General features: G+C 39.2%; 7 protein-coding genes across 12 annotated transcripts in view; 3 read left to right on the top strand and 4 right to left on the bottom strand.

Moving 5' to 3' along the window:
• Nucleotides 1–27: 27 nt before the first annotated feature.
• Nucleotides 28–3,917, bottom strand: LOC109187520 (glutamate receptor 2.8-like). Of its 2 annotated transcripts, XM_019337738.1 has the most exons (6): nt 3,716–3,917; nt 3,225–3,439; nt 1,595–2,901; nt 1,178–1,490; nt 690–1,093; nt 28–578 (listed from the first exon to the last, which is right to left on the bottom strand). In XM_019337738.1, exons 1-6 carry the CDS (start codon nt 3,742–3,744, stop codon nt 42–44), a joined length of 2,805 nt encoding a protein of 934 aa, XP_019193283.1. In that variant the 5' UTR covers nt 3,745–3,917; the 3' UTR covers nt 28–41. The 2 variants fall into 2 exon arrangements, with proteins under 2 accessions (XP_019193283.1, XP_019193282.1); XM_019337737.1 differs by lacking the exon at nt 3,716–3,917 and having other exon boundaries at nt 3,225–3,706.
• A 1,269-nt stretch (nt 3,918–5,186) lies between these two features.
• On the bottom strand, nt 5,187–5,726 carry LOC109187444 (transcription repressor OFP7-like). Its single transcript, XM_019337631.1, has one exon. It carries the CDS (start codon nt 5,724–5,726, stop codon nt 5,187–5,189), a length of 540 nt encoding a protein of 179 aa, XP_019193176.1.
• Nucleotides 5,727–6,267: 541 nt separating this feature from the next.
• LOC109187529 (uncharacterized protein At4g26485-like) lies at nt 6,268–7,570 on the top strand. Its single transcript, XM_019337748.1, has 3 exons — nt 6,268–6,761; nt 6,995–7,190; nt 7,284–7,570. Exons 1-3 carry the CDS (start codon nt 6,338–6,340, stop codon nt 7,540–7,542), a joined length of 879 nt encoding a protein of 292 aa, XP_019193293.1. The 5' UTR covers nt 6,268–6,337; the 3' UTR covers nt 7,543–7,570.
• On the top strand, nt 7,547–8,877 carry LOC109187532 (uncharacterized protein At4g26485-like). Its single transcript, XM_019337754.1, has 3 exons — nt 7,547–8,104; nt 8,199–8,397; nt 8,477–8,877. Exons 1-3 carry the CDS (start codon nt 7,690–7,692, stop codon nt 8,781–8,783), a joined length of 921 nt encoding a protein of 306 aa, XP_019193299.1. The 5' UTR covers nt 7,547–7,689; the 3' UTR covers nt 8,784–8,877.
• LOC109187524 (glutamate receptor 2.8-like) lies at nt 8,855–12,787 on the bottom strand. Its single transcript, XM_019337742.1, has 5 exons — nt 12,259–12,787; nt 10,659–11,995; nt 10,246–10,558; nt 9,765–10,168; nt 8,855–9,644 (listed from the first exon to the last, which is right to left on the bottom strand). Exons 1-5 carry the CDS (start codon nt 12,500–12,502, stop codon nt 9,105–9,107), a joined length of 2,838 nt encoding a protein of 945 aa, XP_019193287.1. The 5' UTR covers nt 12,503–12,787; the 3' UTR covers nt 8,855–9,104.
• A 1,057-nt stretch (nt 12,788–13,844) lies between these two features.
• The window catches only part of LOC109187518 (glutamate receptor 2.8-like), a 30,485-nt gene continuing 19,157 nt past the window's right edge, over nt 13,845–25,172 (top strand). For 2 of the 4 annotated variants that reach the window (XM_019337731.1, XM_019337730.1), the window contains exons 1-4: nt 13,845–14,333; nt 16,717–18,044; nt 18,157–18,469; nt 18,544–18,947. In XM_019337731.1, the coding sequence (XP_019193276.1) occupies nt 14,066–14,333; nt 16,717–18,044; nt 18,157–18,469; nt 18,544–18,947 (2,313 nt within the window). In that variant the 5' untranslated portion in view covers nt 13,845–14,065. Of the gene's footprint in view, nt 14,334–16,161; nt 16,443–16,716; nt 18,045–18,156; nt 18,470–18,543; nt 18,948–19,038; nt 19,664–25,172 lie in introns of those variants that run through there. The other 2 variants (XM_019337735.1, XM_019337734.1) reach the window with 2 other exon arrangements.
• On the bottom strand, nt 19,688–23,371 carry LOC109187522 (glutamate receptor 2.8-like). 2 transcript variants are annotated; one of them, XM_019337740.1, is made up of 6 exons: nt 23,010–23,371; nt 22,169–22,623; nt 21,293–22,063; nt 20,874–21,186; nt 20,393–20,799; nt 19,688–20,320 (listed from the first exon to the last, which is right to left on the bottom strand). In XM_019337740.1, exons 1-6 carry the CDS (start codon nt 23,275–23,277, stop codon nt 19,787–19,789), a joined length of 2,748 nt encoding a protein of 915 aa, XP_019193285.1. In that variant the 5' UTR covers nt 23,278–23,371; the 3' UTR covers nt 19,688–19,786. The 2 variants fall into 2 exon arrangements, with proteins under 2 accessions (XP_019193285.1, XP_019193284.1); XM_019337739.1 differs by having other exon boundaries at nt 21,293–22,623.

The raw sequence follows: 25,172 nt of genomic DNA, 5'->3' as shown, positions 1-25,172 counted from the left end.
TAAGATTAACTGATTAAGTAAGAGAGTCATTCCGATTGGTGTCAAGCAGCAGGACCTGTGTTCAAGCCCATGTTCACATTAGCACTGTTCTGTTCTTCCATATTCAAGGGCACTACAGCACTTGAAGGAGATGAAATTCTTGATAGATCAGGCACTTCACTAATATGTGATGAAGAACCAACTTCACCACCTACTGCATCTGGGATTTTCTCTTTGAGATCTCTTGGTGGACCAGCAGAAGTGTCTCTTTGACCAAAATGTCTGCATATTGCTACAATCTTTGACCAAAGAGTAGTTTTAGAATCCAAGATTGTCTGCAAACATGTTCGGTTCTGGTATACATAGCTGACTAGGAAAACTAGGAGGCAGGAGCCTGTTATGCCCCCAGTGATGGCAAAAAGTCCTTTGAAACACTGTAATGTCACACTTGTTGGTCCCAGCTGTGTGCTGTCAGACCATGTACATGTTGCATCGTTTCTGAGGCCTTGTTTTCCAATCTCTAGAATCTTTCCATTTTCTGTCTGCTCAATCACTGCCCGAGATACATCCGCAACTAGTGGAGACCCTCTAGGGAAAGCCTGAATTTTTTATTTTTTTCAAGTCACAAAAATAAAAAGAAGAATCGATGACAATGCACTTGGCAAGTAGTACTGATAGTGAAATTGATGAAGTGATAAGAGAACACTTACAAAAGCAAATCCATCAGTGCTGTAAGTAGGTCCAATGGTGTATTTGGTGCAGTATTTCGATAGGAAGAGTTTGGAATAAGGAGCCGAATCAAAAAAAGCTGATATCCCACCATTTTTACTTCCATTAGACAATGCATCATGGGAATCCTCTGGATATTTATAAGTCTTGATCTTGGATTCTTGAAATCCCTTTTCCTTCAATAGGTCTATAATGAAGGAGCCATCTGGACAGCCAACAAAGTCTCCATTCTTGATTAGCTGTTTCACATCTTTGATTGCCGGTTCAAGCCTTTGTACTGTTAATCTTGATGACAAGCTGGCTGTATAAGTTGAGCTCAAAATAAGTATGACGAACATCCAAACCACCACAACAAGCCGTGCCAAATTACTCACAATTCTCTCTCCTGCAACAGAATTGGTTCTGCAATAGTTGAGTTGGTAGGAAAGAACCAAGGTTTTGATAAATGGAAAGAAGAAAAACTACTTACTATGTGCAAATACTAGTGTCGAGAATGAAAAGTATAGGATCATGCCAACATGTTGAGAAGGAGGACCTCGGAAATCAGAGTTAAGCCTATGTTCAAGAATCCAGACAGCCATGCCAGTGAAAATGAAGAACACTATGCTGGTTAGCCAAAGTTCTTTTGTTAGGGGCTTCAAAAAGGTCCATATGCTGTCCACATCCTCGTATGCTATTGGGACTATACCCAACACCCCTCCTTCTGTAAAGGGCAATGTGAAGTCTGCAAAATTTGATCGGAGGGCTGTGATCGTTATATCCCCAACTGCAGCATCAAAGTTCTGATCACACAACATGCAATGCAATTAATCCAATATGATCAGAAACTAGGAAAATGAAATTCAAAAACTTGGTTATGATAGTGAAGGAACCTGGTTGAGTTCACCTGAAGGGATACTTGCTCTACTAGATCATTATAATTTCCTGCACTTGAGCCATCGGGTTTCTCAAAGGGAACGAACTCATAGGGCACAACATATGGCAATGCTGACATGACAGAATTGAAGACATCAATGTAGTATCCACTAACTTGGATTTGGTTGAGTTCCTTGTCCCTTTCCACTCTCACAAAGTCTTTAAAAGCAGCCTTCACTGGCACTCCAATTCTTAGCTTCTTACCTACAATTGGGACTTCCCATCCCCTGGGTACTAGTGTTGATTCACCTGGCCACACAACATCTTTTAAAGTAGCATTGATTCCACTAATAATTCCATGATTTGGATTCCAGATTGCTACCTCTTTTTCTCCATTTTCGACCACATTAAGTATTTGATATGATGAAGGCTTCAGTCTTCTATCCTTAAGTGAGAAATTCCCTGCAAGCCCTTCAAACTTTGTGTTCAGTATTGCTTTGTGAAGTTTAGGACCTGTCGAGGAGATGTCAATATGAAATGGGTCTGAAGAATTGAGACCAACTGGGTTGTTTGAAACCATTGGAGGTTCCTTAGTTCCCAATCTCTCGGCAGCCATAGCCAGTGCCCACATCGTATCATATGCCCAAATACCAAAAATGCTCATAACCTCAGCCTCTTTGAAGTCATAACTATCCTTGAGGAACTCCCTTTTCAACCCCGCTACAAAAGGTTCGAGTCTTTTAGTTTTGGGAATCAGAGGCTTTACACCCAATACACCCTGCATGGCTTTCCTGACATCTGTATTCATCAAATAGAATAAATCTGTTAGTCCACTGGTGATGATCCATGCATAGCCATCACTCATCATTCCAATTTTCTTGGCTTCAGAGAAGAGCTTGGCACCAAGAGAATCTGACATGTGCACCACAAATACCCTTGTCTGTGATACCATCAGTTGGTATAGTTCTTTGCTTATAAAATCATCAGTGGCAGAAAGGGGAATGACACTTATACCTGAAACACGGGCATTTATTCTTTGTAATGCATTTGACAGGTAATGAACAATGCCATTACCATATTCAGAATCCTCACATATAATAACAACCTGATTCCACTTGAAGGCTTTAACTATGTCAGCAACAGCAGCAACCTCCATGTCATCACTTTGGGCTGTTTGAATAAAATAAGGAGATCGATTATGAAGTGAAGGGTTAGTTGCAGAAAAAGAAATTATAGGGACATGAGCTCTGTCTCCAAGATTGCTCACAAAGCTGGCTTGTGCAGATTTCTGAGGACCAATTATTGCATCAACCTTTACATCTTTCAACAAATGGAGACCTATGCAGACATGCAGAAAGGGGAAGTGAATATTTCCAAAATCAGTATGCTGAGACTTTCAAAAGATTGTATATGGACATTATGGTTACAAATGAAAGTAGTAAAGATACTAATACAACCCCAGCCAAGTTGGTTAGGCTGTTAACTTGTAACACAAGTTACAAATTCGACTCCCTACAGTATGGCCGGCTAGGCCACAAGGCAGGCAGGATTTAGTGAGTGCACAACTTAATAGTCGCTACCGGTTCCTTGTCACCCCAAAAATGTGGTAAAGATACAAGGGAGAACTTTGAAGAAAAAAAAAAGTTGACAGTGCAACATACTGGCAGCAGCAGCATCAATGACAGTTTGCTTGGAGTCTCTGACATGAAGAATCACCCTGGTCTTATATTTGCTATGAACTGAATAAAAGTCAGAAATAGCCATATTCAAGCAGGTCATTCCTCTCCGGGCTAAATCTGAATCCAAATCCAGAACCACTCCAACTTGAAAGATCACTGAGCTGTTGCCAGAGCTGGCAAAGTCTTCTTTTGCATTGCTGAACCAGGGAATGAGAAGCAGACCAAAAAGATGATGAAGAAGAAGAAGAAGAAAAAGCAGGAATGATAAAATGGAAAACTTCATTTCCTCAGGAAAAAAAAATGCCTAAAACTAGTTGAATTGCACCATTTGTCCTACTAGAACTCATAATATATAAAGGGGAGGTCTATGGATAATGAAGCATAACACAATGCCATGAACGGGATTACCAAGAACAGGTAAGCGTTATGGATTACCATTGAACAGGTAAGAACAGGTAAGAGTTATGGATTACCATTTAACAGGTAAGAAAACCAAAGCCATAAACAATTCATCATAGAAACAATAAGCAATCTGCTCTCAGCTTTCCTGTTTATGGCATTATTATTGTGGGTGTAAACATTGGGAGCCACACCCAATTTGTATCTTCGCTCAGAACCCTTTTTGGAGCTTTCGGCATGAAAGTTAAAGATTAATCTAAAAAGAATGGATCTTTTGTGCACGGCCCGGGTGCACCCACTGTGCGAATACACGAGAAAAGCATACAGAAGTTTTCAATTTGTCAGGATCGATCATTCGCATGTTGCAAAATTGCAATTCTTGTTTACACGTATACTGGGGAAAAAGACTACATTTTGCAGAGATATTGTTGACCTTTCAATCAATTACTTGTGGACTTTGAAGTGAAGATTTGATAAAAAAAAAAATGGGCCAGCTCTACTTGTCCTCTTATTGCAGCTCTCCACTGAACATTTTGTAACAATTTTTAATCGAGACTAGATGGGAGATACATGCGGTCAGTAGAGCGGCCGAAGAATGGAGCCCCATGGGTAAATGTCCGGGCAAAATGCCAGGTAGGCGGAGACTCGCTCACAGAATAAGAAGGAGACTAAGGCCCTGTTTGATAAAAAAATTAGTCTATAGATCAATTTTGGCTTATTTAACTATTATTAATTGTTTGATTTAGTTAAAATATCAATATAAATGTTTGATTAATTAGTTTTTTGCAACTCCAAAAGGCTAAAATTCAAAAAGCTACTCCAATCAACTTTTTCATAAAAGAAAGTATATTAAACAGCTATCAGCTAACAGCTAATTTACCAAACACTTTTCTACAATCAGCTAATATTATCAACTTTTATACCCTCTAATTAACACAATTAGCTAACACCAACAGCCATTTACCAAACAGGGCCTAAATAATTAAAGGAGTCACACACGATAGCATAGCTGGGCGAAGGAGCGACTGGACGAGTTAGTCAACCGGACATTAGCCGACTCTATGGAAGACTCGGGCAAATGATGAGATGCAAGTTGTATCTAGAAGATATTTGGGGGTGGATCTAGCTTGCGAAGGGCGAAAGAAAATCCGAAAGCTATAAGGAAAGAAAATCAAATGTATATATGGCAGATTAGGGTTACCTAAATTAAGTCTTCAATCTCTTGTATAAATAGGCTTAGAGCACCCTGGAAAAAGGGTTAAGCTTTTACACACATATACATAGTAATATGAGTACTTTTCCGGCAAACTTGTCTCTCAATTTTTTCAGAGAAAAATTCAATTTTGATCCACTAACTATTAGAGTTGTGTTAAATGTTAATTGCAACACTTAGACTTTCAAAAATGTTAATTTAGTACATTGACTATGCAATTTCTATCAATATTGGTCACGCCGGCCAAATCTCACCGGAAAAATTTAATAGGTCAATTTATGAAGGGTATTTTAGTCATTTTACTCATCTTTTTTCTCCTCCAATGAGCTTCCCTATTTCCGGCGTCGACTTCTTTTCTTCTCCGATGTGCTTCTCTCAAAACGGCCGGAAAAGGAAGAGATCCAGAAAACCTCGACGATCATCCCATGATACTGCCTCGTATTTAGAGACAAGAAACACTGTAGCAACTGCTCCAAATCATGTTTCTCGAACATCTGTTTCTCCAAAATCATCTCCACCATTGACCCTTTGAAATCCTCATACGGGTCCTTCGATGTCTTCACGATCGGAAAGCTTTCCTTCACCTTTCCCTCCACGCTGCACAGTATCAGCTGCTTGAACACCGACAACCTCGCTAGCACCTCGTCATTCGACGACGCCGAAGACCTGAATGTTCTAGAAGCTTCGTCAATTCGATTTTCGTAGCCGGAGGAGGAAGACACGGTGATACACTGTCCTATGGCGGTTGCCTTTACTTTTTTACTCTTTATAGCTCGACGGAGAAGAAAGAAGTCATCGCCGGAAATGGGGAAGCTCATTGGAGAAGAAAAAAGGATGAGTAGAATGACTAAAATACCCTCATAAATTGACATATTAACTTTTTTTAGTGAGATTTGGCCGGCAATTTGACCGGCGTGACCAAAATTGATAGAAATTGCATAGCCAAGGTACTAAATTAACATTTTTGAAAGTCAAGTGTTGCAATTAACACAACTCCAATAATCAGTGGATCAAAATTGAAATTTTCTCATTTTCGGTAATGCTGACCCGCCGTTTGACTACTCCGGTGATCGAAAAAACCAACAGTATATTTTGAAATATTGAACTTTAGTTCGGCTTTAGACATTATCTCATACATATTATTATATATTATAAATATTTGTATTATAATAAGAAAAGTAATTAGTAAGAGTGTACTAAAAAAAATAAGAGTGTATTTTTTTAAATGGTATATTTTTTTAAATGCTACTGACTCTATTATAATGTAGTATATGAAATGATATATTTAGTTTAAAATAAGGAGTAGTAAATAATATTTTCTGAAATGGGGGTATTTTTTACACACTTTGAGGAATATATATGGACAAATACAGTAAACATACCATCAGTCTTTGACCCTCATGTAATACGTACTAGACAGACTCATGTCGATTAAGTTTCCTTTCCCTCTACTTTCTCTTGCCTTACAGATTAAGTTCCGAAGATGAGCCATGTCCAAGTCAATGAAATTTCTACACTCCTCTCCGCATGTCCTTCCTTCATGGCGAAGAACAAAAACACGATCACCCAAACAGTGAATAAGGCATCTACTTCTACTTGCAGTTCCACTGATGATACTGCTTCAGTGATCAACCCGGTTCTTGAAACTGGTATGACTACTACTGTAGGGCATTATTTAGCAGACTACGAGGTTTGGTCGGAGCATAAAGGCATCACCTTTCCTCCTTCAACCAACGATCGGTGTAACCATAGTTTGAATCAGAGCGGAGAAGAGAAGTGGGCAAAACACTACAGTAACCGCCACAAGATTCTGTTGGTGGGCGAAGGAGACTTTTCCTTCTCCGCCAGTTTAGCGGCGGCATTTGGGTCGGCTTCTAACATCACTGCAACTTCCTTGGACTCTGAAAGTAAGACTTCAATTCTTGATATATATGATGATATCACTAGTTACTTGTATTTATATATTTATTGTAAAAAAAATAGTACTTACAGGCTGCTGTTTGGTCCCCTTATTGATGGATGTTTGACAGCCTAGGATTAGACTCTGAATGAATAATGATGTTGTTGTTAAGAGCCTAGGATTTAACTAGGTTGGGATTGTATGTATTCATTGAATGTTAGGTTGTTATTCTATTTTCAGGGGGTTTATGGAAAGTTTATGACAGAGCTGTTTACAACATTGGAGAATTGATGAGAAAGGGATGCAAGGTGATTCATGGTGTTAATGCTGCTGTCATGGATTCTCATCCCTGCTTGAAGGGCTTGATATTTGATCGTATAATTTTCAATTTTCCATTTGCTGTCGTGTCCAAGAAAAGCAAAAAATCTCGACCTCGGTGAGTTCAGATCATGCTTTAATATAATTTGTTTTCAAACTCCATTGTAAAACTTGTGTTTGAGCATTTTGATTGATTTGTTTAATTGTGTAGTCCACACCGAGTCCTGGTAAAGGCATTTCTGAGAGCTGGCAGGGAGATGATTTGTGAAAACGGTGAAATCCATATCACTCAAAGAACGGATGGGGTTCTTGGTGAATTGAGAATAGAATCCATTGCGTTTCAGCAGAAGCTTGAACTTGTTGGAGTTGATGATTTCAATGTTTTTGATTATCCGGGTTACAGCCCTAAATGGGAAACAGGAAGCTATAATAATGCAGACTACTTTCCTAGTAAAACTTACAAGTTCTGACGTAGTAGTCCTCATCATCATCCACCCCCACCCCCAAAGATTGTTCCTCTTGCAGCAGCTACAAAACCAGCAAGAAGCAGCAGTGCTGTTAGTGTTGATGGTGTCCCAAAATTTGCCAATGCCAATGCCAAAATCCTTTCTTTCCCAATGCCAATGCCATATTTCCAGCAGCCCTTTAATCTTGCCCAGCAGCATTCTAAGGGGTTTTGCTATGATTTGAATTTCAATTTGCAGCCGGAGTGGTACCCTTCTCCTTCCATGATCTTGCCGCCATATGGATATGGGGGAGCTGCAGCAGCTACTTCTGCTGCTTATACTACTACTGCAGAATATCACCATAATTTTCATCCTTCAAGTAGATACTGCAGTAACTATAATTTTTTGAAGCAACAAGTGATCAAGACGGGATTCGTGGTAGCAGAAGAAGAGAAATGGATAAAACACTACAGCAATCGCCACAAGATGCTGCTTGTGGGTGAAGGAGACTTCTCCTTCTCTGCCAGTTTAGCTGTCGCCTTTGCCTCTGCTTCTAACATGACTGCAACTTCTCTTGATTCTGAGGGTAAGAAAAATCTAATCTTAGTTAGTTGAGTTGATCATCAATGCCCCCCAATATGCACACTTCAAATTCATTGCTATAACTTTTTCTTTTTCAGACTTCTTGACTTTCCATTACTGCAAAGCTTTTCTCCACCTTAAAGAGCTGAAAAAAAGAGGGTGTAAGGTGATTCACGGTGTTGATGCTACCTCCATGGCATACCATCCCAGCTTGATGGGCTCCATGTTTGATAGGATTATCTTCAACTTTCCATATGCTGGATTTTACAATGATTCATCCCGCGAATCTAAGATTGGGTTAGCCTTTAAACTGACAATTAATGAGAGTAGTATACATTCATTCATTCATTCATTCTGTTTGTGCATGCACATGCAGTTGTCATCAATCCATGATATGGATGTTCCTGGAGAATGCCAAGCAGATGATCGGTGAAAATGGCGAAATCCACATCACCCACAAGACCAATGGATTCCACCAGCAATGGAATATAGTTTCTCTTGCGACTCAGCAGGGGCTTGAGCTTGTAGGCAGTGTTAAGTTTAACGTTAGTGATTATCCAGGTTATAGTAACAAGTATGGGTTTGGGGGTGACAATACTTTCGACTGCTCTCCTAGTAAAACTTACATGTTCCGACATCCTCGTACTACATCCATGTACTTGTGGCCTTCTTTGGGTTTTTAGGTTGCTCATCATAATCTCATGTTCTTGCAGCCATCTTGTAAACTGTACTGTGTTTTTCTTGGTTGTCTGTGTTCAGGAAACTATTATTGTGCTATTAACAATACTCACTTTTCCAGTGGAGAATCACAAGATTCAAACTTCTGAATATATACAACAACATCAACTGGATACCTACTTGCTAAATAACCTGTTTTAAAAAAAAAAAAACTACTTTACAAGAATGTAACCTATGGTCATTTTCCTTGATCTTGAAGTACATATGGTGATTTCACTTTCCCTTTTCGTGTTGAAAAAACCATATAACAAAATAAGATCAAAGAGTCAGACCGATGGGTGTCGAGCAACCAGCCCTAGGTTCAAGCCCATGCTCACATTGGCATGGTTCTGTTCTTCGATATTCAAGGGCACCACAGCACTTGAATGAGAAGAAATTCTTGAGAGGTCAGGCACTTCACTTATATGTGATGAAAAACCAACTTCACCACCTTCTGCATCTGGGATTTTCTCTTTGGGATCAGCAGAGGTGTCTCTTTGATCAAAATGTCTGCATATTGCTACAAATTTTGAGGAAACAGTAGTTCTAGAATCCAAGATTGTCTGCAGACATGTTCTGTTCTGGTAGACATAGCTGACTAGGAAAACTAGGAGGCAGGAGCCTGTTATGCCCCCAGTAATGGCAAAAAGTCCTTTGAAACACTGTAATTTCACACTTGTTGATCCCAGTTGTGTGCTGTCTGGCCCTGCACAAGTTGCTTCATTTCTGAGCCCTTGATTCCCAATCTCCAAAATCCTTCCATTTTCTGTCAACTCAATCACTGCCCTTGATACATCTGCAACTAGTGGAGACCCTCTAGGAAAAACCTGTTTTTTTTTTTTTTTTTTTTTTTTTTTTTTGTCACAGATAAAGGAAGAATCAGGAACTATGAAATTGGCAAGAAGTAGTGATAGTGGCACTGACAAAGTATATGAGAAAATGCTTACAAAAGCAAATCCATCGGTTCTGTAAGTCGGTCCAATGGTGTATTTGCCACAGTATTTGGATAGGAAGAGCTTGGTATAAGGAGCTCCATCGAAATATGCTGATATCCCTCCATTGCTACTTCCATTAGACAATGCATTATTGAAATCCTCTGGGAATTTATAAGTCTTGATCTTGGATTCTTCGAATCCCTTTTCCTTCAAGAGGTCTGTAATGAAGGAGCCTTCTGGGCAGCCAACAAAGTCCCCATTCTTGATCAGCTGGTTCACATCTTTGATGGCTGGTTTAAGGCGTTGCACTGTTAATCTCGACGACAAGCTGGCTGTATAAGTTGAGTTCAGAATGAGCACGACGAACATCCAAACCACCACAACAAGCCGGGCCAAATTACTCATGATTCTCTCTCCTGCAACAGGAGTGGTTGAGTTAGTTGGTATGAAAGAAGCAAGGTTTCGAGAAATGGAAAGAAGAAAGACTACTTACTATGTGCAAAAACTAGCGTCGAGAATGGAAAGTAGAGGATCATGCCAACGTGTTGAGAAGGAGGACCTCGGAAAGCAGAGCTAACCCTATGTTCAAGAATCCAGACAGCTATCCCAGTGAAAATGAAGAACACTATGCTGGTTAGCCAAAGTTCTTTGGTTAGGGGCTTCAAAAAGGTCCATATATTGTCCACATCCTCGTACGCTATTGGGACTATTCCCAACACCCCTCCTTCTGAAAAGGGCATTGTGAAATCTGCATACTTTGAACGGTTGGCTGTGATCGATATATCCCCAACTGCAGCATCAAAGTTCTGATCACACAACACACAACACACAACTAATCATCAGAAACCGGTGAAAATGAAATACGAAAATTTGGTTATGATAGTAAAGGGATATGGTGAAGTTTACCTGAAGGAAAACTTGGTATACTAGATCATTGTATGTTCCTGCACTCGAGCCATTGGGTTTCTCAAAGGGAACGAACTCATAGCGAACAGAATATTGCAGCTCTGACATGACAGAATTGAAGACATCAATGTAGTATCCGCTAACTTGGGTTTTGTTGAGTTCATTGTCCCTTTCCACTCTCACAAAGTCTGTAAAACCAGACTTCACTGGCACTCCAATTCTTAGCTTCTTGCCTGCGACTGGGACTTCCCATCCCCTGGGAACAGCACTTGACCCACCTGGCCATAGGACAGTACTCTTGAAGATTTCTCTTGATGAGGAATAAAGATTAGTGCCATTTGTTTTCAAATTGATTCCTTGTAAAGGTGTCCAGATTGCCACCTCTCTTTCCACATTTCCAACCACATTAAGTATTTGAAAAGACGACGCTTCTCTCTTTCCATCAGCGAGATGAAACTTCCCAGAAATCCCTTCAAATCTTGTGCCCAGTATTGCTTGCAGAAGCTCGGGACCTGATTCTGAGACTCCAACAGAAAATGGATCTGATGAACTGTCTGCAATTCTTCTCTTGTCTAGAACTTCTTTACCCTCTCTTCCTCTTCCTACTTTCTCTGCAGCCTCAGCTAATGCCCATAAAGTGTCATATGCCCACAGCCCGAAAACACTCAAACCAGCCTGTCTAAAGCCTGGATCTTTGAGGAATTTGCTTCTCAACCTCATTTCAAATGAGTGAAGTCTTTTAGTCCTAGGAATCAAAGGCTTTACCCCCAAGACCCCTTGCATTGCTTCCACAACGTTCGAGTCCATGAAATTCATTACATCCATTAGTGTTTGTGTAATAATCCAAGCATATCCCTCGTTCATCATCCCAATTTCCTTTGCTTTCAGTAACAGCCTGGCCCCAAGGTTAATGCTTGTTTGCACCACAAACACCCTTGTCTGCAAAGTCATCATCTTGTACAGTTCTTTGAGCAAAAAATCAGATGAAGCCGAGACAGGAATCTGGCTCTTGTAGGAGACGCGAACATTCATTTCTTGGAATGCATTAGACAAGGAAGGAACAATGCCATGGCCAAACTCCGAGTCCTCAAATATAAGAACAACCTGACTCCACTTGAAGGATTCCACTACGGCTGCAATGGCACCCGCCTGAGCATCATCACTTAGGCCTGTTTGAACGAAGTAAGGGGAGCGTGGGCGAAGGGAGGGACTGGTTGCCGAGAAAGAGATCACTGGCACTTTCGCTATGTCTCCAAGATCCACCACAAAATTTGCCTCTGCAGATTTTTGAGGCCCAATTATTGCATCAACCTTCACATCTTTCAGCAACTCCAGACCTGTTTTCATATGCCAAAACAAAAACCCATGATCATAGTGGTCATAGATACTTAGAGAAATGAAACAGATAAGAGTATCTCATATCTCATATCTGCATCATTCGGAACTTACAGAAAAGCCATTTTATCAGAACCAATCATTTCAGATACAAGTGGATCATGGGGTTTATAACAGTATCTTCATATACACTGAGAGCATATATATCCATGAATGAAAGATTTAGAAAGTTTGCAGAAAAAGGAGACAAGGAAACAGCTAGTACCAGAAGACGCAGCTCTGAGAGTCTGTTCCTTTGAGTCTCTAAAATGGAGAGCCAGCCTGGTTGAGTAGTTGGAATGAAGTGAGTAGAAATCAGAAAGCGCAATTAACAGGGATCTACTCCCTATTCTTCCTACCAATGAATCTGAATCAAGAATCACCCCAACTTGGAGCTCCCTTTTAGCAGTGCAGGAGAGTGGATAATGCAGGAAATGGAAGCAAAATATGAGGGCCAAGAACAGTTTCATTTCCTTTTCTTTTGGAAGTTTGGACTTGATGATAGCAGCTAATAATGAGACATATTTATATGAGACTATTCCTCTCTGCAGATACTTCCATGTCTTCTCCTTTTCAGTTGAACTGGTAAATGTTCAAGTGTTCAACTGCATGCATTCTCTGAAGAGTTCTGTTCTCAGATAAAGAATAGTATTCATGGTCTTCTTGATTTCTTATACACCTCATTCAAACTAGAAGAATGTCCTTGGGACACTTGCCCCGACCAGTACTTAACCAGATTAGTTTAGTCTTATCTTGTAAGATACGAATATCTCGTACCAAAAAAAAATAAATTAAAAAGAAAGACTTATAAGTAGTAATTAAAGCAGAAAAGACAACATTTTTTTTTTTTTTTTGTTTATTGGCATAAGGACAATATTTTGGAGAAGGTGGGAAGTTATTCTACTCGTAGTTGACTTGACCTGTAGAATCTATGAATATTTTCACTATGACCCCTCAAGTTTATGGAACTCATGTATAGACCTCTCATTTTTCAAATATAACACAAAAGCACCTATACCTTTTTACATAATCCCATCATATTCTAATTATTCATAATTTACCTTTCCTTGAATGATTCACTGTGTCACCCACCATTAAAGCATACATATCATTTGCCAATTACTCTTCATTATACCTATGAATCCTATGTTCTTCGTCATTTTCTGTGCATGACTTAGTTTTAGGACATGTTAAATCCTTGTCTCTGTGTTTTCTTCTTTTATTTATTTATATTGTATTCCATCCACCAATTTGCTGCATGCTTTGGAGTATACAGACAAAGAAACAAGTATTCTTTGACGACAAACCTAGCCAAGTTGGTCAGACAGTTGATTTGATAATCATAAAGTTATAAGTTTAACTCCAACAGGAGCACCGAGCAGTCTATTAGCTTTCTTGGTTTGAGCCGGTCAGCTATATATGGGCAACTTAGGCTGGTTTAACTCCTTGTAGTCCTTTGCCAGCTAGTGTAAAAAAGCCGGGTTTACCTAGTGCACACTCTCGGGTAGTGGCTGAGAGTTTTCCTCGTCACCCAAAAAAAAAAAAAAAAAAAAAAAACAAGTATTCTTGCACCAGCTGATGAGTTGATTGCTTAACAGATTTTTTATTAGTTCTAGACATGACTGATGTTTTGCAATATATATCACAGTTCATAATAACTCTGGATAATATAAAACAATGAACTGGTCTTGATTATGGCATTTCTTTACTTTCTTGAAAAGATTTCATTTCTGATGCAGCTATTTCTCTCAAGTCAATAAAACAATTAAATTAAAGGGAAAAACCAAATTAAAAAACAAAAAAAAGGATTCTAGAACTCAATGCAATTGTTGTTAATGTGTCTCATAAATCACAATAGTATTAGGTAAAAGTCTGTTTGAATTGGTCCAAGTAAACTCTGCAAGAATTATTTTTAAAACATGTAGAATCCCAGAAATTCATTATATGTCTCAGCTCCCAACTTCATCTCATTGTTGATTCTCTCTTTCTCTGATTCAACTTAATATATATTATGAAGTTCAAAGCTTTTCTAAATGAAGATTCCAAGATTTTTCTTTGTTCTTTTACTGCTTGAAGTAGCTTTCATTACCCTTTTAACATCACCAGTAGGAGCCCAGAATGGTAGTGCTGTAAAGGTTGATGTTGGTGTGATTCTTGATTGGGACACCATATCTGGAAAGATGAGGAATGCATGCATGTCACTAGCTCTGTCCGATTTCTATGCCAATCGCAGTCACACAACCCAGATTGTTGTTCACTTCAGAGACTCCAAATCTGATGATGTTGATGCAGCATCTGCAGGTAACCTGTCTGATGTTTTCGAGGTTAGATTATTAATGTTTACTATGTTCAGGATTCCTTGTTTGCATATGTTGTCATGCTTTATGTTGCAACTTTGCAGAGAGAAAGGGATTGGATTCTGGACAGAAAAGTATGGGATTTTCAAGAATCCAACCCCACATCATACAACTGTGTACTCTGCTAACAAAGATGATCTCGGGGCGATCATTTGGCCAGGTGACTCTACTGCTGTTCCTAGAGGATGGGAGATTCCCACTGGTGAAAAGAAGTTAAGGGTTGGAGTTCCTGTCAAAGGGGGGCTCGAGCAATTTGTAAAAGTCACAATTGATCCCCAGACAAACACTATAAAGGCAACTGGTTTCTGTGTTGATGTCTTTGAACAAGTGATGAATTCAATGCCTTATTATGTACCATTTGAATATATACCTTTCCCTCAAGGCGAAAACCTTCCGGACTATGATGAATTCGTTGATCAGGTCTTCAATGGGGTAATACTGAATATTTCATTTTGTTTCACTGTTTCTGTCTGGTCCAGCAGCACTTAACATGTCAATTCTTGCATTTCTTGATTTTTTGACAGAATTTTGATGCAGTAGTTGCTGATGTTACCATTTTATCAAACCGGTCCAAACATGTGGATTTCACATTACCATTTACAGAGTCTGGTGTCACCACAGTTGTCCCAGTTAAGCAAGATGACAGGAAGAATGCATGGATTTTCTCGAAACCTCTGAGGAAAGAGCTCTGGGGGACGTCTGCAGCGTTCTTTGTCTTCATTGGCACCGTGATTTGGGTACTTGAACACCAAGAAAACAAAGAGTTCCAAGGTCCACGCCACAAGCAAGTCGGGATGGTGTTCTGGTTCTCCTTCTCTACTCTTGTGTTTGCACACAGTAAGTACTAAAACTATTAGTACTTTTGCTTGTTATTGTGATTATAAATGAACTATGTAGTATGTCACAGGGGAGAGGATAACTAGCAATTTATCGAGATTCGTGATCATAGTTTGGGTGTTTGTGGTGCTGGTTCTGACATCTAGCTACACGGCTAGCTTAACGTCTATGTTAACAGTACAACAGTTGCAGCCTAGTGTCGCTGATGTTAACGATCTGATCAAGAATCGAGACTATGTTGGATACCAGGATGGTTCCTTTGTTGCTGATATGTTAAAGAACATGAACTTTGAGAGCAGAAGAATTAGGAACTAGAGCAGATTCCCCTGGCCATGGTGTTTTCACTCAGGATGAGGGATTCACCACAACAGAACCAGGAAGTCCAGTTCATGATGACAGCATTTCCATGACTGAAGAGGAGGCTGCAGAAAGATGATGCTCAGAAATGTAGTTCAGATGAAATTTAAGTAGTTCTTACTATGTATATATAGTTAGCTGAACTGCAGATAGAGTATGTTTTTACTATGCATATATATATTTAAATACTTTTTTTTGACCATTATTAGGTTGTTTCCTTCTTTTATTATTATGCTAATTAAGGAATTAATTGTATAAATATTAGTATAATTATTATATTAAAGTATAATTCCCGGGAACAGTGTATTATAAAATTATTATACCGTTTTTCCACCTTGAATTCTTGATTATGGCAGCATTCATTCCTTGAAAAGTATTCATTCCTTCTGCAACTGACTCTGTCAAGTCAATCTTCCCAAGCAAGGCAATTTGTGGTGCGTGTCATACGTCCCAGTAAACTCAAAGACTTATATACTTCATCTTGTGGTCTCAAATTTCTGGAACCAAAACATTTATGATGAAATTCTATATAGTCTGTAATGCATACAAACAACATATATGCTACAAAGTTCATAGCTTTCATAAATGGAGCCTCCAAAATTAACCCTTCTTCTGTTAATGCTTGGAACAAGCTTCATTGCCATTTCCATGGCGGCCCCAGTAGGGGGCGAGAATGGCGGCAGTGCTGTAAAGGTTGATGTTGGCGTGATTCTTGACTCCGACCCCATATCTGGGAAGATGAGACAAGCATGCATGTCATTAGCGCTGTCAGATTTCTACGCCAATCGAAACCATAGTACCCGGATTGTTCCTCACTTCAGAGCCTCCATCTCCGATGATGTTGATGCAGCATCTGCAGGTAATTGTTGAGCATATAACCATTAATATGCAATCCAACTATTAGCTTAGGCTTTTAGTTGAGATGGAACACATACTTCAATTTGGTATCAGAGCAAGCGACTACGGTCCACGTGTTGCTTGGAACCCAGCTCACACATGAGAGGGCGTGTTATGCTTCAATTGTAATTAATGTTTCATAAATCAAAACATTAATGACACAGTAAAAGCTTCATGATTTCTTGTCTGATCTGCATATGTTTTCTGACTCTCCTGTTTTGTTCTGCTATTTGCAGCCATAGAACTGTTGAAAAATGTTGAAGTGCAAGCAATCTTAGGCCCTCAAGCGTCGACCCGAGCAGATTTCGTAACGGATATAGGGAAGAAAGTGAAAGTTCCTGTCATTTCTTCAGCCACAAGTCCTGCTATTTCACCATCCCAAAATCCATACTTTATCAGAGTAGCATATTGCTCTTTCTGGCAGGCTAAGGCAATTGCAGCCATTGTTGAGGCGTTTGGTTGGAGGAAAGTTGTGTTTATCTATGAAGATAGCATTTTTGGCAGTGGGATTCTTCCCCATTTGACTGATGCCATGATGGAAATCGGTGTTTCAGTGCCAGATCGAACTGTTCTTTCACCATCATCTGATGATGATCAGATCATGGTGGAGCTGTTGAAGTTGAAAACGAAGCAGACACGAGTGTTCATAGTGCATTTGCATCCAACTTTTGCTCCTAAGTTTTTCTCGAGGGTAGAGGAAGCTGGAATGATGAGCAGTGGATATGTGTGGATAATCACAGATGCTTTCACTAGTACTTTGGTTTCCAAGGATCCTTCAGTTCTTGATTCTTTGCAGGGGGTTATAGGTGTGAAGCCTTATGTCCCAAGTTCAGTTGAGCTGAAGAGCTTCATTGGGAGATGGAAATCAAAGGCGTTTCGTCGACAAAATCCAGACATGGATGGAGTAGAGTTCAATGTTTTCGGGCTATGGGCATATGATAGTGTCATAGCATTAGCAACAGCACTTGAGAAAGTGGGCACTTCTGGTCTGAAATTCAACAGAACAATTAGTAGGGAGAATTCAACAGATTTGGATGCAATTGGGACATCAGAATTCGGGCCTTTGCTACTTGAATCAATACGAAACATCAAACTAAAAGGACTAAGTGGCGATTTCCACATAGTTGATGGAGAACTGCAACCATCTGCATTTCAGATTGTGAATGTGATAGGCAGAGAGAAAGGGATTGGATTCTGGACAGAAAAGTATGGGATTTCCAAGAATCCAAACCCGAATCATACAACTGTGTACTCTGCTAACAAAGATGATCTCGGGGCGATCATTTGGCCAGGTGACTCTACTGTTGTTCCTATAGGCTGGGAGATTCCCACAGGCGAAACGAAGTTAAGGGTTGGAGTTCCTGTCAAAGGAGGGCTTGAGCAATTAGTTAAAGTCACTATTGATCCCCAGACTAACACTACAGTGGCAACTGGTTTCTGTGTAGATGTTTTTGAACAAGTGATGAAGTCTATGCCTTATTATGTACCAGTTGAATATGTAGAAATCAATCAAAGCCAAAACCATCCGGATTATGATAACTTCGTCAATCAGGTCGTTAGTGGGGTAATACTCAGATGTTCCATACTAACAATCCATTCCTTAATTTGTTTCAGCCTTTCTGTTTTGTCCAGCAACACTTGTAACTCCATTCTTGCATTTCTCGGATTTTCGACAGAAACTTGATGCAGTAGTTGGTGATATTACCATTTTATCAAGACGGTCCAACAATGTGGATTTCACAATATCATTTACAGAGCCTGGGGTCATCACAGTCGTCCCAGTCCAGCAAGACGACAAGAAGAGTGCTTGGATTTTCTTGAAACCTATGAGTAAACAACTCTGGATGATGACTGCATCCTTCTTTGTCTTCATTGGCACCGTGATTTGGGTACTTGAACACCAAGTAAACGACGAGTTCCAAGGTCCACGCCACAAGCAAGTCGGGATGATCTTCTGGTTCTCCTTCTCCACTCTTGTATTTGCACACAGTAAGTACTAAAACATTGCTTAAACTCAGATTTCTTTTGCTGTGATTATAAAAGAACCGTGTACTATGTTGCAGGGGAGAAGGTAATAAGCAATTTATCAAGATTCGTGATCATAGTGTGGGTGTTTGTGGTGTTGGTTCTGACCTCTAGCTACACGGCTAGCTTAACGTCTATGTTAACAGTACAACAGTTGCAGCCTACTGTCACTGATGTTAAAGATCTGATCAAGAACGGAGAGTATGTTGGATGCCGGGATGGTTCCTTTGTTGCTGGAATGTTAAGGAACAAGTTTGGCAACATAAAACTTAGGAATTATACCACATTAGAAGAGTTTGATGAAGCACTTACAAAAGGAAGTGGAAATGGTGGGGTTGCTGCCATTGTGGATGAACTACCCTATCTTAGGCTATTCCTGGGAAAGTATTGTGGGAAGTACACTATAGTTGGCCCAACCTACAAGACTGCTGGCTTTGGGTTTGTAAGTTCTTTAATCTTGAACTTGGAAAAACCAGATTTTAATTTTATCCCATCAGATTACTAATCTAATCGCGGTTTTCCTGTTTTTGCAGACATTTCCAAAGGGATCGCCTTTGGTGCCCGATGTCTCGAGAGGAATACTGAGTTTGACAGAGAGTGACACTATGACAAGAATTACAGATAAGTGGTTTGGGAACGAAACAGATTGTTCAAAGCAAGATGCAAACTTGGTTGGTTCTGGTAGCCTTTCACTGGACAGTTTTAAAGGACTTTTCGTTATTGCTGGTGTTTCTGCACTATTAGCTCTCCTCTTATTCTTCTGCTCCTTCATGAATCAGAACAAATCCATCTTAACATCTGACATTTCGGTCCTGCAAAAGCTTTCTGCATTGGCAAAAGCTTTCCATGAAGAAAAGGACTCGTCTAGGGTGTCCCAAAAGCCGAATGAAGGCAATGAAGATTTGGCTTCCTTCCCGGAGGCAATATCTGAACTTTACCCACAAAGTCCTGAAATCAGCATTCCAGATTCTCCATGGCAAGGCGTTTTCGTTCTGGAAACAGAACTGGGAAGTACAGTTCGCGATAGCCTTGCCATAACTAATGCAGAAAGATGATGCTCAGAACTGTAGTTTTGATTTAATTGTATGGATTCATTTGTATACATATATGATTGATGTTGACTTACTTAGCTTTGGAATGTAAAGAAAAAAAGCAATAAAAGAAGCCATTTTTCAGGGTATTTACACAACCCAAACTAATTAAGGCATTCGGGCCAAATTAGCTATCTGTTTAGCTAACTATACATGGTAAGAACTTTGATCTAAACTACAGTTTTCTGTATCATCTTTCTGAAACCTCCTTTTCAGGTATGGGAATGTTGTTGCGAACTAGAATTCCCGGTTCTTTTGTACTGAATCCCTCATCCTGAGTGAAAACGCCTTGCCCGGGAGAATCTGCAATGCTGGTTTCTGGACTTGGTGGATGGTGCTCGGGCATTATTGCATCCTCGGAGGAAACCACATTCGGCTTCTGAGACTCCCTAGATGTGTCCTTTCCCTCACAAAAAGCCTTTGCTAATGCAGAAAGCTTTTGCCAGATTGAAACGTGGGACGCTAAGATAGCCTTGTTGTCATTTAGGAAGGAGCAGAAGAATATGAGAAGAGCTGATAATGCAGAAGCACCAACAATGATGAAAAGGCCTTTAAAGCTTCCTGGTGCCAGGCTATCTGATGCAGCCAAGGTTCCATCTTGTTGTGAACAATCCGTTTCGTTCCATAGCCATTTTATCGTTATGTTCAGCATGGCGTCGCTCTCTGTCACATTCAATATCGCTCTCGAGACATCAGGCACCAGAGGAGATCCCCTCGGAAACGCCTGCAAAAACACCAGATTAGTGGTCTGATGGGATAAAATCTGGTTTTCCAAGTTCTTGATTAGAGAACTTACAAATCCAAAACCGGCAGTCTTGTAGATTGGACCAACCATAGTGTACTTCCCACAATATTTTTCAAGGAAGAGCCTAAGATAGGGAAGCTCATCCACAATAGCAGCAACCCCGCCATTTCCACTTCCTTTTGTAAGCGCTTCATCGTACTCTTCTAACGTGCTATAATTCCTAATTCTTCTACTCTCAAAGTTCATGTTTTTTAGCATATCAGCAACAAAGGAGCCATCCTGGTACCCAACATAGTCTCGATTCTTGATCAGATCGTAAACATCAGTGACAGTAGGCTGCAACTGTTGTACTGTTAACATGGATGTTAAGCTAGCCGTGTAGCTAGATGTCAGAACCAGCACCACAAACACCCAAACTATGATCACGAATCTCGAAAAATTGCTTATTACCTTCTCCCCTGAAACATAGTACACGGATATTTTATAATCACAGCAAAAGAAATCTGAGTTTAAGCAATGTTTTAGTACTTACTGTGTGCAAATACAAGAGTGGAGAAGGAGAACCAGAACACCATCCCGACTTGCTTGTGGCGTGGACCTTGGAACTCTTTGTTTACTTGGTGTTCAAGTACCCAAATCACGATGCCAATGAAGACAAAGAACGCTGCAATCGTTCCCCAGAGTTCTTTCTTCAGAGGCTTCAGGAAAATCCATGCATTCTTCCTGTCATCTTGCTTAACCGGGACAACTATGGTGACACCAGACTCTGTAAATGGCAATGTGAAATCCACATGATTGGACCGGTTTGATAAAATGGTAATATCACCAACTACTGCATCAAAATTCTGTCAAAAACCCGAGAAATGCAAGAATGGCACTGTTAGTGTTGCTGGAAAAACCAGAAAAAAGGGGAACAAAATTAAGGAAAAAAGTATGAAACTTCAGTATTACCCCAAAGAAGACTTGATCAACGAAGTCATCGTAGCCTGGAAAATTTTCTCCTTGAGGGATTTCGTAACGTATATATTTATATGGTACATGATAAGGCATAGACTTCATCACTTGTTCAAAAACATCTATACAGAAACCAGTTGCGTTTGTAATGTTTGTCTTAGGATCAGTTGTGACATTTACGAATTGCTCGAGCCCCTTTTTGGCAGGAACTCCAATCCTTAACTCTTTACCTGCAGGAATCTCCCAGCCTCTAGGAACAATAGTAGAGCCACCTGGCCAAGTAATAGCCCCAAGAACATCTTTGTTAGCAGAGTACACAGTTGTATCCTTTGGGTTTGGAATCTTGGAAATCCCATACTTTTCTGTCCAGAATCCAATCGTTTCCTCTCTGCCTATCACATTCACTATCTGAAATGCAGATGGCTGCAGTTCTCCATCAACTATGTGGAAATCACCACTAAGTCCTCTGAATCTGATGTTTCGTATCGATTCAAGTAGCAAAGGCCCGAATTCTGATGTCCCAATTGCATCCAAATCTGTTGAATTCTTCCTATTAACTGTTCTGTTGAACTTCAGACCAGAACTGCCAACTTTCTCGAGTGCTGTGGCTAATGCTGTGACACTATCATATGCCCATAGCCCCAAAACATTGAGCTCCACTCCATCCATGTCTGGATTTTGTTTACGAAACGCCTTTGATTTCCATCTCCGGGTGAAGTTATTCAGCTGAACTGAACTTGGGACATAAGGCTTTACACCTATAACCCCCTGCAGAGAATCAAGAACCGAGGGATCCATGGAAACCAAAAGACTAGTGAAAGCATCCGTGATTATCCACACATATCCACTGCTCATCATTCCAGCTTCTTTTACCTTCTTAAAAAATTTAGAAGCAGAAGTTGGATGCAAATGGACTATGAAGACTCGTGTCTGTTTCGTTTTTAACTTCGATAGCTCCCCCATGATCTGATCATCATCAGCTGATGGCGAAAGGACACTTCGATCTGGCACTGAAACGCTGATTTCCATCATGGCATCAGTCAAATGGGGAAGAATTCCACTGCCAAAATTGCTGTTTTCATAGATAAACACAACTTGCCTCCAACCAAAGGCCTTAACAATGGCTGCAATTGCCTTAGCCTGTGCACAAGAGCAGTATGCTGCTCTGATAAAGTATGGATTTTGGGATGGTGAAAGAGCAGGACTTGTGGCTGAAGAAATTATAGGAACTTTCACTTTCTTCCCTATGTCTGTTATGAAATCTGCTTGTGTTGATGCCTGAGGGCCTAAGATTGCTTGAACTTGTACATTTTTCAGCAGGTCTATGGCTGCAAAGTTGCAACATAAAGCATGAAAACATATGCAAACAAGGAATCGTGAATACAATACTCTAAACATCGGGTCAATCCAGCTAAGTTGGTCAGACTGGTGACTTGATAACCATAAGATTACAAGTTTGACTCCTAGCAGGAACAGCCTATTGGCCTTCTTGGATTGAGTCAGTCAGCTATGGACAACCTAGACTGGTTACCTCATTGTAGTCAACTGAAGTCACAAGACGAGTTTTACCCAATACATGCCCTCAGATAGTGACGACGGTTTTCCTTGTCACTCAAAATATATATATATATATATATATATATATATATATATATATATATATATTGTAAACATTAATAATCTAATGTCTAAAACATGAGACCAGACAGATTACCTGCAGATGCTGCATCAACATCATCAGATTTGGAGTCTCTGAAGTGAACAACAATCTGGGTGGTGTGATTGCTATTGGCATAGAAATCAGAGAGGGCTAGAGACATGCATGCATTCCTCATCTTTCCAGAAATGGTGTCCCAATCATGAATCAGGCCAACATCAACCTTTACAGCACTACCATTCTGGGATCCCACTGGGGATGCTAAAAAGGTAATGAAAGCTACTTCAAGCAGTAAAAGAACAAAGAAAAATCTTGGAATCTCCATTAAAAAAGTAATTAGAGCTATCAATTCAACTTTATATCATAACATATTCTTCACAATATATATGTCCAAGAAAGCTGAGACCCATGAGAAAGAGAGAATCAATGATGAAAGGAAGTAGTTGGGACATAGATATAATACTTTAAGAGTTTACTTTGACCTATTCAAAGAGACTTTTAGCCAATACTGTAGTAAAACACGTACACCATTGGTATTCCTTGTATTTGATTTAAGGGAATGACTATTTAATATGGAGAAAATGACTGAAATGATCCAAAATGGAGAAAAAGAGACTAAAATATGATACTTTTCAAACCAGTTTGATTGGTGTGACCCTGCACTCTTGTTTTTAAGAGAGGTCGGGAGTTCAAACGGCATCTCATATGGAAAAATCAATTTCGCCAGCACTTTGTCCCTTAATTAACTCGCCTCGGTGCAAACGAAAATTAGCCTGAGTATGGTACCTGGTACGAGCTTAAAGATATCTCATACACTTAGAGCACATCGTGGTCTGACAAAAAAAAATGACATTTTTTAAAGTGGTACAATATAGGAAAAAACTCATTTGAGACTTAGTTTTATTTTTCTTTTTTTTTTCTTTTTCTGAGAGGAAAGAAAACTTCATTAATTCAAATCAAAATACAAATCATTGACAATGAAAGGAGGGAAGGAAATCCACTCCTGACGCACATGCATAGAACAAGCTTCCCTAACTAGACTATGAGCATGTGACTAACATGAGAGACTAGTTTCTTAAAAATTCAAAATGATTCTTTTTTCCCTAAAATACGAGAAAACATGTTACACATGAGTTGGGACTTGAGTTTCTTAAAAATTCAAAATGATTTTTTTTTTTCCGCTAAAATACGAGAAACGTATGTTATACACGAGGTTCTCAGCAAATTATACAAAAAGTACATTTTTAATATATTAAATGTACATTATTTTTGTACTGAATGTAAATTATACTCTCTCTGTCCCATTTTATATGTCCTACTTATTATTCATTGGTCAAACCAAATCTTTCTTCTTTGTTTATTTTCTTTAGTATTTTTTACTTATTTTTGAATTTGATTTTTTGTGTTTAATAGTACTTTAAGTCTAGTTTCTAAATACTCCCTCCATCCCGAATTAGTTGTCTCATTTGCTTTTTGCACGCTTTTTAAGGAATTAAAGTAAATGCTATGTATTTTCCAATTATGCCATTCACTTTTTCACTTTTGCAAATAAAAACAAAAGTCATAAGGGTAATTTGGGAAAAAGTATAATGATGGTGATGTTCAATTTTGGAAAGAGGACAACATTTTGGGACAAACTAAAAAGGAAAGTAAGACATGCAAAATGGGACAGAGGGAGTATATACATTTTGTATACTAATACTAAACTTAATATTATAAAAATTTGGATTAAAAATAATTTTAGTCAAGCCTCGTTAACCGAACCAGACACATAAAATGGGACGGAGGGAGTACAATATAATGTACACTCAAAACAAAAATAATGTACATTTCCTGAATACAATGTACATTATTTTTGTACTGAATGTACATTATTTTACAGTAGACAAAATATGATCTATACAATAATGATTTAGAGTTTTTCATGTAATATGAGAAACGGCAATGTTTGAAAAACACATGTGGGACATGCATTTCTTGTATTTATACAAGAAACATATTTTCGTATTAATTTTTTTTTTTTTTTTTTTTTTTTGAATTTTTGAGAAACTTATCTGTAAAAAATGAAGTTTTTCCTATATTATACAAAAAAGAGTAAATACCCAAAATGGTCCCTCGACTATAGTTAAATTCACAAATTGGTCATCGACTTTCAATTTCAACCAATTAAGTCCTTAACTTTGTAATTTTAACACAATTTGGTTCTCTGTCTATTTGACC

The sequence above is a fragment of the Ipomoea nil genome, unplaced genomic scaffold (genome assembly GCF_001879475.1).
Source record: "Ipomoea nil cultivar Tokyo-kokei standard unplaced genomic scaffold, Asagao_1.1 scaffold1421, whole genome shotgun sequence".
Lineage (NCBI taxonomy): Eukaryota > Viridiplantae > Streptophyta > Magnoliopsida > Solanales > Convolvulaceae > Ipomoea > Ipomoea nil.
Note: the sequence above shows the minus strand (reverse complement) of the source record. Positions and strands in the feature narration are given on the sequence as shown.